Source organism: Dipteris shenzhenensis, chromosome 27, assembly GCF_047967505.1.
Source record: "Dipteris shenzhenensis isolate YYH24624 ecotype China chromosome 27, Dip_SZ_1.0, whole genome shotgun sequence".
Taxonomy (NCBI): Eukaryota; Viridiplantae; Streptophyta; class Polypodiopsida; order Gleicheniales; family Dipteridaceae; genus Dipteris; species Dipteris shenzhenensis.
Window position 1 is genome coordinate 45862771 of NC_141622.1, and position 12157 is coordinate 45874927.

The window sequence follows — 12157 nt, forward strand, 5'->3', positions numbered from 1 at the left end:
GTCACGACTGATCCATTTCCATGACCAAGTTTGTATCGGGCTTTATCTGATGGAGATGCAGCGACACAAGGAGACGCTTCTACTACAGATCAGAGAACAGCAGGGGATGGTCAGACCACTACAGGACATAGAGGGTGACCGGGCACAGTGGCACGTCACAGACTTCTATACATTTGAGTCACAGCCCCCAAACACAGTGGAGTGGAGGAAGAGGAGCTAGCCGATATGAGAGCAGTTTGGATGAGTAGCCGGCACAGTACCGCTGAGATAGGGGCGCAGAGGCCACATGTGCGACAGAGAACCCCCAGAGTACGCTCTATTGAGGTCCGACCTATCACAGCTTTCCTCAGGGGAGACCGACAGAGACAAGGGGTCACTCTAGACATAGCCCAGAGAGTCCAGAGAGCGAGGAGATCGCGTCCCCCATTGCAGCGCGAGACAGCTCGACAGACATGATACGAGACATCTTTGCAGCCCACTAGAGAGCCATCACTGTAGCTTCGGTTTCGTCTCAATGCCTGGATAAATCGATTGATATGACCCACTCTGTAGCCGTAGTTGACTTTTTTTTTCTATGATTATGATTATGATTATGATTCTGTTAGCATAGATTAGTACTCAGCAAGGGTCCTAGCATACCCTTTGCTTCAGCCCACTGAGGCTTGTATGAGTTCGCTTTTCTGTGCACTTTGTCCCATAGGCCCGTGAGGCCTCCCGTGGACGTTAATATATCTTTCTTTCTTTCTTTCTTGCTCTCATTTTGTTCACATTTGGTATTTGAGCAAGTTCTTCTGGCTTTTGTTCCTATTGCACATTTGCCTCCAGTTCATAGCCCTCAGCTCATGTTCTGCTGCTCCCGCATTTGGTCTGTATAGCTCCTGTCGGAGCTCAGCGTCCGTATAGGGCGTACGATTCCATTGTACTGCTGCAGTTCCCCCCTATAGCTCAGCTCCTATACTAGTCCACAGTACTGCTCGCCATACTCCTGTAGAGTTCCGACCATACAACCTGCCGTACAAGTCTGCAATCAGCTCGCGGTACTGCGGTATAGAACCGTACACCGTACTTGCAAGCCACCAGTCGTACACCGTACGGAACATTTTCGTACACGATTGCACGTGTGCACAAGTAGCCGTACAGTGTTCGTACGCTGTACGGATTTCAAAACTGCCACTCGTTCATACGTTGCCGATGTCCATACAATATTGCTCCTGTCAACCATTCCGTACAAGCATCCGTACAGCAGGCGTAATTCTTGATCTACGTACACTCCTGCCACTCGTGCGATCGTACAGGTGTACTATCGCCATTTTTTTGCAGGATCTATTTGCAGGATTGTTGGAGCACTTGAATCAAATGCCATTCTAGGAAGAAATTGCTATAGAATTTTGGGGTGTTTTGTATTCGTGGGCAGACATTGTAGTTAGTTTGCAGGTGTTGAAGAAATTTGGGGCTTTTGCTTTTACATTGCAATTTTGCAGTGAAATTTGGGGCTTTCGCAGGCAAAGTGTAATTTTGGCAACATTTGGGGCTTTCAGGCAAATTTTCCCCTTTTGGTTGCAATTTCTTGCAGAAATTTGGGGCTTTTGTGTTTGGAGTGCAATTTGGCAGTGAACAAGCCATTTGAGGCAGTTTTGGACCCAGTCTGAGTTAATTTGCAGACTTTTGCCAATATTTGCAGATTTTCTTTGCAGATTTTTGGGCATTTGCAGAGCATTGTGGTGCATTTTGAGCCTTTGATGGGCTGTGACAATATTTGTCACTGTGGGCAGATTTTCTTTGGCAGATTTTGATTGTGCATTTTGCATCCCAGAAAGGAATTTTACTTGTTCAGTTTGCTGTGTTTTTGAGTTTATCTGGCAAAAATGGCTCAAAACAACCCCAATGAGGTGTTTGGAGTCCTCATACAGGAGGATAAGTTGGATAGCACCAACTACTCCTTGTGGAGTTTTATGGTTTGCAACATCTTGGTTGGCATACGTCTTTGGGATTATGTCAATGGAGATGAAGCAAGACCAGATTCTGTGGCTACACCTGTCACTCCTACAGCTGGAGGCAGGGGTAGAGGTCCAAATGCAGCACAAGTAATTGGAGCTGCTACTCCAGTGGCTCCCATAGGAGAGCATAAAAGATGGGATTCTAGGGATGCACAAGCCCTATCAGTGATTTCTCTTTTTGTCAAGAGGTTCATTATTCTTCACATTCGGTCATGCAAGACCTCAAAGGCAGCTTGGGAGATATTAGAGAGTATGTTTGCAGCAAGAAATGATGTCAGAGTTTCCTTCCTGAAGAGAGTGCTTTCTCATACGCATATGGATGAGGGAGATTCCATGAATACTCACCTCACAAAGCTTCAGGATTTGAGGGAGCAGTTGCTGAATATTGATGAAGTTATTCTAGATTCAGAGATGATTACCACCACTCTGAATTCTCTTCCTGAGTCCTATCTTGGTTTCCACCCTAGCTGAATTTGTCATTGAGGGGGGGCAGCAATCCTCTCTCTTTTCAGGAGTTGATAGGACTTTTGTTGCAGGAAGAGCAGACACGAAGAAATATGGCAACACGGGCTGGCGAGCATGCCATGCTTTCTAAGTTTAAGCCCAAGGGAAAGGGGCAGCAAAAGCAACACACCAATCAGCCCGCACATCAGCAGAAAGAAAGAAAGTTTATTTAAGTCTTTGGAAGACCGATGGGTCTATGAGCTGATTCAGGACAGCCCTCCTATAAGGTTAAGGGTGATGCAGATAAGCCTAAAAAGAAGGGCATTTGTCACTACTGCAAGAAGCCAGGTCATTATATTGGTGAGCGGGGAGGTGTCCGACAAGGGCCGGTCAAGAGTCTACCATCACAAACAACAGCCCATTTCCCCTCCTTGCGGGCCACATTCCCCTCCTTGTGGGCCACATTCCGCTGCTGAAAAAGGGCACGTCACTCCTTAATCTGTTCGGGTGTTAGGTCCTCATCCATAGATATCTCTGGATAGTCCCTTAGGGATGATCTACGTCGGAGTGTTGCTAGTCTCGCCTAGGTGTCACGGAATCGAATGACAATTGGCTGCTCCCGATTGGGATCTCTCCCAACTTGCCAAGTCCGATCAATCGCATGCTCTAAGACCCCCAAAGTAGTGGTCACAAAGGCAATTGCATCATTTATGGGCATGTTGTCTGTGTGGGGACCCCCTGTACTCTGATGTTAAGGGCCTTATTGGCCGTGTGCTTATGCTCCAAGATAGTGGCCGAAATGCTTGCCTTTGTGCATAGCTAAAGAAAAGAAAAGGGATTCAGGTATGGTTGTGTCAAATGCATCAGCTCCTCATGCACATGATGGGGGAGATGTTACAGCCAACTTTGTGAAAGAGCACTATGCCTTTTTGTCTTGCATTTCAGATTCTTCAGTGGGTAGTTCAGATGCTACAGCCACTATTGAGGATGATCCTTATGTTTTCTTGACTTGTAGTTATGATCCTTTAAAGGATGCATGCTCTCTCGGTGTCAATGAGACACTGAATACTTAGATAGTGGTGCTTCTAAGCACATTACCTCTAAGAAGAGCCTTTTTGCAGCTCTGCATCCACCACCTACTAAAAAGAAGGTGACTTGTGCAAATAACTCTTCTTATTCAGTGTGTGGAGTGGGGGACACCATCCTTACATCCATTGATGGTAGAGATTTCAGAATTTCCGATGTTCTTTATGTGTCAGGTTTAAAGAAGAATTTGCTTTCAGTGTCCTCTCTCAATAGAGGAGGATTTCAGGTTATATTCGATGATGCTAAGTGTACAGTCAGAGACAAAGAGAATGACTATGCTTTGATGTTGTCTGGTACTTTGTATTGGGGCCTTTTTATATATGAGAAAAGATCCGATCTTGCACTTTCAGTGAGCACTCCTACTGTTGTAATGCAAAATGCGGAGTTATGGCATGCCAGGTATGGGCACATGAGCTATGGCAACTTAATGACACTTCAGAAGCACGCTATGGTTGATGCATTGTCTCCTTTGGAGTCACCTCCTCCTCATGCATGTGAGGATTGCATCCTTGGCAAGATGCATAGATTTCCTTTTAAGAAGGATGGTGCAGTGAGAGGTACACGTAAATTACAGCTCATTCACAGTGATGTCTGCGGTCCCACGAGGACACCTACTTTTGGTGGTTATCTCTATCATGTTACATTCATAGATGACTTCACCAATTACACTTGGGTCTATGGTCTTAAGGCAAAATCAGAAGTGTTTATGCATTTCAAACACTTTGTGGCTATGGTTGAGAATGAGACAGGACTCAAGGTGCAAGCAATTCACACAGATAGAGCGGGGGAGTATATGTCTCATGAGTTTGAGGCATTTTTGAAGGAGAGGCATCACGCATCAGCTTATAGTGAGGCTTACACCTCAGCAAAATGGCAAAGCTGAGTGCAAAAATCGCAATCTTATGGAGATGGATAGATGCATGCTTATCAGTAAAAAGTTGCCTCACAGGTTTTGGCTCGAAGGCCTCATGTGTGCAAACTATGTTTTGAATCGGGCTCCCACAAAGGCTTTGAAGACAATCACTCCCTATGAGGCATGGCATGGGAGAAAGCTTTCAGTGGATCACTTCTGAGTTTTTGGTTGTGTTGCATATGTCCACGTGCTTGTGGAGTTTTGATGTAAGTTGTCAGATAAGGCACTTAAATTCAATTTTGTTGGGTACAGTGCACAAAGCAAAGGCTATCGTCTCTACAATCCTGCTTCTCGCAAGATTTTTGTGAGTAGAGGTGTTATATTTTCTGAGAATTCAGCACATACACATGCTGAATTTACTATTCCAGCTTCTTCAGATGATGTTTTTGAGGGGATGGTTCCTATAGCATTTGGTTCCCGAGCTGAGGTTCATGTTGAAAATCAGAATTTACAGCAACCTCCTCCTGATCCACATGCCCCGAGTCAGCCACAGGCTGATTTTGTACCTCCGTAGGGTGTGGATGAAGTTGTCAGGCAAGAGATTCAAGAGATACACGCAGCCAAAACAGTCCCAAATTGGTTGCTACACTTTCCCGTTCGCATTTGCTTCGCACTTTGAACACACAAAAACACTTTTCTCACAATGTACACTCACTTAAAAAAAGCACTCATGGTTCACAGAAAGCGCACCACACGTTGGGTTTTGCACTTTTTAAGTACACTCCTCAGTGCAGGTAACCGGTCCCCGGAAATTCCATTTTTTGCTGCCGCAGCTACAGTTTTGCTGCCGCAGCTGGCCAACAGTTTATTTTAATCAAGTTGTCTTTGTAGCATTCCATCACAGCTTTTTTAATTCTATACTTTATCATGCCGGCGATTATTGCCATCGACAATCGTCGCTATGATGTCAAGCTAGCAAGGAAACGTCCTCGTGATGATCGATCGGATAGTAGACCCCCTCGACATGAAAGAGGATGCTCTCAATCACCAGCACACGATAATGTCTCCTCCCCAGATCTTCTTATGCCACCTCAACTTACAGACTTTTGTAAAAAGTCCATAGAGGAGTACAACAAGATCACGCAAGGCAGGGAACGTGCCAATGCTTTCCTTGTAAAGTTGCGGGCACAACACGCTAAAGAAGAGGTCCCCAACAGCTTGAAATTGAAGCCTTCCAAGCTCAAAATGCCAGATCTTACTGCTCAAGCCAATCTAGAACTCCAATTGAAAGCTCACACTGAGGCCTACAAGCAATCTTGTTTAGATTCTCTTATTCTTCTCCTTCTGTGAAGAACACTGCGATCTCCTGCTGTCTGGGGCTGTGTGGTGTAGTATGTCTTATGAGCCTCAACGTGAGTCAAGTGACCTCGTGTACAAAGAGTGCGATACATTGTTCGTCTGGGTAGTCAATGACTGAACTCATGTTTGTAAATCCTCCAAGCTAAAGTCAATGGTGCCTCCCTCGGATGGTGTCTTAAGCTGGCCCACTGTGATGAGTACTACATGAGAGGTGGGTATATAAGTATCCTCGTGCTTGGATAAAGCCATCGTCATCCAGATGAAGGAAATACTTTTGTAGAAGGCAATCTTGGTTGTGTGTGGGTGTGGGGGAAATGTCAAGTCCTATGGATGTAGACATGCCATAGGTGCGAATGGACCGATGGATCTCTTGCTGTACTGGGTACAATTGGGTCCAAGAAAGGGGCGTCTAGTAAGTACTGGTACTGTGGTAGGTGGGTAGACATGCCTTACGATCGGGATCATCTGGATACTTGTGCTTATCAGCATCTTTCGTCTCCCTAGGCAACGAGTTGCATAGATGACCAAACTCCTCTCCCTGACAATATGCTGACCGACAACCAAGCTGTTTGACTTTGTCCAAGCTCAAATTTGAATAAGCTTTCAATTGCCCACAGTTGACAGCGAGCTGCTCCAGAGCAGATGGTTATTGGGTACCGGATGTGGGCAGCAAGCACGGGCACTGCAGTTCATGTTTATGAGGGAAGCAACATCACGAGGGCTTTTTGAAGCAGGCTAACAGGTGGGCTTCTAAACCCCTTGAGATGGTATATACGGATCTCTTTGGGACCATGACAATCCCCAGCCTTGGGGCTGCATTGTACTTCGTGCTACTGGTTGACGATTTCAGCAGATTCATGTGGATCTACTTCTTGGCTCAGAAGGCCTTGGCATATTCCCAATTTTGAGAGTGTTGCGCTCTTGTGGAGAATGACTATGGGTTTGCATTGAGATGGCACTATCAGCCCCAATCTTTTCTTTTTGGCTCTTGAGCTTTTCATGCATTGCATGGTGTATCGCGTATGGAGCTTGCTCTAACGGTTTTCTTTAATACTTAATAGAAGTCTCTTTTTGCAAAAAAAAAAAAAGGGTTTGCATGATGTATTTCGGCCTTGGGTGCTTTGCTCTTTTGGTGTTTCTTTCATACTTAACAGAAGTCTATTTCATGGTGAGGGGAAAAGAAAGCTTGATGCTTTGGAGAAGGTTCTATCAGAGGTTCTAAACTCAAATCTTGTTGATTAGTACACAGTTTGTGCAAGGATTCTTAACAGAGAAAGATTTCTTAGGGTTAAACATCTTCAATGTTCTCACCCTCTTAGTCTATTCCTCACACATAAGTAATCCATGTCATTTACAGCATTTAAAGTAGTAGTATGCTTTATGAAGGTCAAACTTATCATACTTCTTTTGTTCATTTCAAGAGCATGTCAGGGAAGCTAGAAACGTTCATAAAACAATTCTTTGATTAGATACCTGAAACCCTTACATGCAGCAATTGGGAAATTCTTTTGATTCCTTCCAAGTATGTTCCTATTGAGAGAATAGAGGGACGATATGCTAAGTCCCAAGGAGTTTTCAGGACAGCTAGGCATTGTGAACTTTTGTGGATGCGAGTTCTTTTTTGAGGTTTTATTTTATAGGAGAAGTGTGCTCATCTCTGGAGTAAACAAGCTAGTCAAAACAATCCTAGGGTTTGGATGACCCACTTAAAACATAAAACTGCTTCTCTGTACTGTCATAAGCCAAATTGAGTATGGAAGCCATACTTGAGCTCATACCTGTTTGTGCCATCTGTACCAGCCAATAATGGAATAAAAGGCTCACCAATTTGCTGTAATCTGAGTAAATGTTTTCTATTTTCACTGTTCCTAACTGTTGATGCAGGAATGTTAAACTTTGAACTGTTAAAAATCCATCAGAGCTATCAGGACTGAGACCAAATTTCTAAATCTCCATAGAGGCTTCCAGAGGGTTAGCTTGGAGCAGGCTTTGATTGTCATTCTGAGTTTCCTGGGTTGAGGCATGTTCTTCATGTTTAGTTGGAATTGTTAGATATCAATGCTCCACTCTCGTGTAACTACGCGGGAACCAGCTAACTCTACTTGTAAGTCCCCCATATGAGGAGAAGGCATTTGAGTAGCTCGGTTATCCGGTAGGTCCTGGTTTGGACACCAGATGGGAGCCATGTGTGGCCTGATGGCTGGACGGCTTCAGATAGAGTTGGCACACCGCCAACTAGGCTACATGCAAGTGCGGGAAGGCATCCCTTGACTGACCGCACTGAGGGTAGATGGAGCATTTCTCGAGGCAGCCCACTCTCGGGTTGCGGGGCCCGTTTGGAGCCTCAGATGATCCCGGATGGCTCTGGGCCGAACAATTACCGTAGGTTAGTTGCTCTTTTTTGCGCACCGGTTCTATCGTATGGTCGGTGGCCTAATTCGGGACCGACCCCCAGTCGACCATTTTGGGCGAACTGGGTCGGTCACCCAATTGAGCCTAACCGACTACGACTGGTGGCTATATAAGAGCAAGTCCATGAAGCCCATTTCATCACTGGCTACAGCAACCCTGATTCCTTAGCATCCAGCCTCTGTCTTCTACTGTTTCCAGCACGCCATCAAAGCTTCTTTCACAGGAGCGCACGGTTGGGAGGCAGCGCCATCTATTGTATCAGTTCTATAGTAATCAAATTTTTGATTCTCCATACTATCTGGTTTTCTCTCTTGCGTACGAGAACCTGTTATCTGTTGAGCACAGACGTTGTATTATTTTCTTACAGGAATCACTTCTTAAAAATTAAAGCAATGGTTATGATGTGAAATGTGTTCTAGCTTTGCATCCACGAACTGGCTGGAAAGCTGAATTCGCTTGAACATCTTATGAGGGTGGTAAAGCTGTTTCTGAGTTTATTGCACGGTGGATAGTGGCGGCTGTTGTATGGTTTATTCCTTTTCTTGGAATTTGAGAGCTTGATGGATTCACAGATGCTACCTAGCTCTAGATGATTTTGTATATGAAAATAGCATGTGACGTCCTTAATATCTGCATACTTCTATCTTTTGTAACTGTAGTGCGAGAAATGTACACGGGTCAAGTTGTGTTCTTATTATTTAGTCAATAAGTTACTCTGAACTTTTCTAAATTTCTGACACCATTGACAGCTATGTAATGGGCATTGATGAGGCTGAAGCATTTTCTGAAAGGTTGAAGCGTGAACTTCTGGCCTTAGAAGCTGCGAATGTTCATGCCATATTAGAGAGTGAGCCTCTTGTGGAGGAGGTAATGAATGTCTTGAATTTGTGTTTTTCTTACTTGGTTGCACACAATTGTTTCACACAAATGTTCATGTCATATTAGAGAGTGAGCCTCTTGTGGATGAGGTAATGAATATCTTAAATTTGTGTTTTTCTTACTTGGTTGCACACAATTGTTGCAAAGAGATGCTGAATTTTGAGGGCATGATTTCTTTCAGGTCTTGCACCAACTGGATGTGGCTGTGTATAGTGTCGATGACTTGGATGAATGGCTTCGCATCTTTAATGTGAAGCTTCGGCACATGCGCGAAGATATTGAATCGGTGAGTAGATGTCCTTGCACAGTATATTGAACTTAAGTGCTATGTTCTTGGGTTGACATTCGACACTCCAATTAAGAGTTGTAAAGCCTATTCTGGTAGTGGCATACACAAACAGACTTTTCTTTTTAGGAGTGCAGTATGATGTTTTTAGGGTTGTTGAAGGAACAAGGTTAGCTATGTGCTTCTAAGAAGAGAGGATTTTGTCTCATATGGTTTGCATTATAAGGAATAATAACTGTTAATGCTAATGTGTTAAGTACAAACCTGCATGTATCGCTTGGATTCTTGAATGCAAGCCTTAATTAAAGGGTTGAGCTCATAGTTGAACACAGATAAATGCATGCTAGTATGTGTTCTCTGTGTGCTTAGATATCAAATGCTGCACCTTTGCACTTTAGGTCAATCCTTAGTAGCTGAACCTATTATATGAGGAGAAGCAATGAGCATGTCAGGATATAAGACCATCCACTGTGATTGCAGAGCCTTGCTCTCTACTGTTTTTCGTTTCTTGGAGTCGGCTTCCAAAGTTTTGAGGGGGAGCCCGTCCATTGGCATATTCTGCACCTTATGCTAAGCTTATGACATCATCAATGATCATCCATTATCATTCTATATGTAGATGATCTTGTCATGCACTCATTGAGCAGCTCAAGGCTGTACTTTGCAGGCCGTTTAGATGACATATTTTAAGGCATTTGCTCTGTTTTTGGGCATATAAGTATGACAGCAAAATGATCACATTTTAGTGAGCTGAAGAAAGTATGCCAAGGGCTTGGTGGAAAAGTTTCATCTGCAAGATCGCAAGCGGATTTCTACATCCATGGGGACAGCTCATTCCCCTCGATTTTATGACATCTGCCTTGCACCATTCACTTGCATACATGAGAAACGGAAATTGTCTCTAGTGATGTCCTGATGACTCTAGAGGTTTGACTCATCTTTTCAAAGAGGACTAAGAAGTAATCACGATTCTTGCCCCATTGTGCATTTATATGCACTCATTTATAACATCAATGAGAGGGACCAACAGAGAGCACCTCCTTCTTCAACCCCAACAGTCTTGCTCTTTAATGTAACTTGACTTTTGGGGGAGATTGATCATTATTTAACCCCATGTCATTGCATATTTGGAAGAAAACACAATTGGGGCCTTCTAGACTGAAGTGCTGTCCACAGAGATGCATAGGTAGGATAGATGCACACATGCACAATGAATTGCTGCACTGGAAAATGTCAACGCTGAAAATGCAGCAATTACTGCAACTGAAAATGCAGCAACTACTGCAAAATGCCCAACAAACCCAAGGCATAGCAAACCCTAGCATGAGGAGGAGGGAGGGAGGTGCCTTGTCACAGAAGCCGGGGCTTCAGCCGCATCCTATGTGGCAGAGACATAGAATGCCCAATCAAATTCGTCAAACACATGCACTAGATGCAATACTTGCGTATGATTAACTGCCGTAGAGTGTACATAGTGAGTGCAATGCCTGTTTGACAAGTCAAGACAAGAGAAATGATTATTTAGTAAATTAATAGTCATAGAACATTACCTAGGTGCCAAAATGGATGGTGCAGTATATGTTTTTGTTTATGATCGATCAAGCGGTGTAGCGGTAATAGCAAAGGGAAGGGTGCATTAGAGTGCATTAAAGGGTAGCTGCATGGGTCATATGCTAAGGGTAGGTCTAAATGGGAAGATGGACCTTGAGTGACCGCAAGGGACATTAATGAAGGGGTATCCCCCCTTCATTGCAATCTCATGTATCATTCTCTCTACCACCTGCATGGATGCGCAATCCCTCTTTCTCTCTCAAACCCCCCTCCCCCCTCGTTCCCCTCCCCTTGCATATAGGTCAAGCAGAAAGAAGTACTCTCGTGAGGGTGCTCTTCCCCATTGGAGGGCCCAATCAACATCAAAATTCTACATGCATTGCACCCATTTGCATTCTCGTAAGTCTGGTTCTTTACATGAGTGCCAAAGACTCATGAGATAAACCAGTGTATTTCCATCCCCTTCATCCATGGTTGATGCATATGTAGGTTTGCCACATCATGTGGCCCCTAAAAAGTCCTTAACCACTGGCCCCTAAAAAGTCCTTAACCACTGACCATGATGTGACATCATGTGTGGGCTACCTAGGACCTGAGGTCTACTTACTACTGTTTTTGACCCTAACCCAAAAGGGTGATTTGATGAACTAAATCCATAGTTCATCACTAACTTTTGATCTTATCATCTAAATTCAATCCTCAACCAAGTTCTTGCTAATTCAGCTAGTACCTTTTCTTTGGTTTGAATGTAGCCTCAAGTGTTTGGGGACATTCAGCTTTGTGATTTGTTTCCATAGGTTCTCCCAACACCAAATTAGTCGTCTTGAATGATCTGACAAGTCTCTTGTTGTGTCAAACGCAAGAAGGGGTGTCTAGTGAGTATTGATATGGTGGTAAATAGTCGATAGACATGCCGTGCAGTCTGAGTTATTTGTGGAATTGTGTGTATCAGCCCTGCTTGTCCCCGTCAGCAGCAGCAAGTTGCATAGTTGATGAGAGGGCCCTTCATGGTAGTCTTTGCTGACTTGCATCTATCTTGCCAAACTGTCAAAATCGGTCGGTAATGATGTGCAATGAGGCATCCATATGGAGGGGTTTGACTATAAACTTTGCTAGGATAATGTCCTGTGGAGTACATCTACTCCCTTGGATCATATTGCTAGGGTTGGGGATGAGAGGAGAGCACCTTTCGTTGATGGTATTGTGAATTCAAGAGTTGTGTTACAATGAATAGCCAAAATGAGGTATATATCCTCTATTAAGGAAACTAATGCGTTAAGGGGGAAACCC

At 44.1% G+C, this 12157-nt stretch overlaps 1 protein-coding gene across 1 annotated transcript in view; it reads left to right on the top strand.

Moving 5' to 3' along the window:
- Positions 1-12157, top strand: part of LOC147884384 (exocyst complex component SEC3A-like) — a 163918-nt gene that overhangs the window by 20544 nt on the left and 131217 nt on the right. Inside the window, exons 7-8 of the mRNA XM_087398216.1 lie at positions 8901-9018; positions 9212-9316. Coding sequence (XP_087254342.1) covers positions 8901-9018; positions 9212-9316 — 223 coding nt within the window. The remainder of the gene's footprint in view (positions 1-8900; positions 9019-9211; positions 9317-12157) is intronic.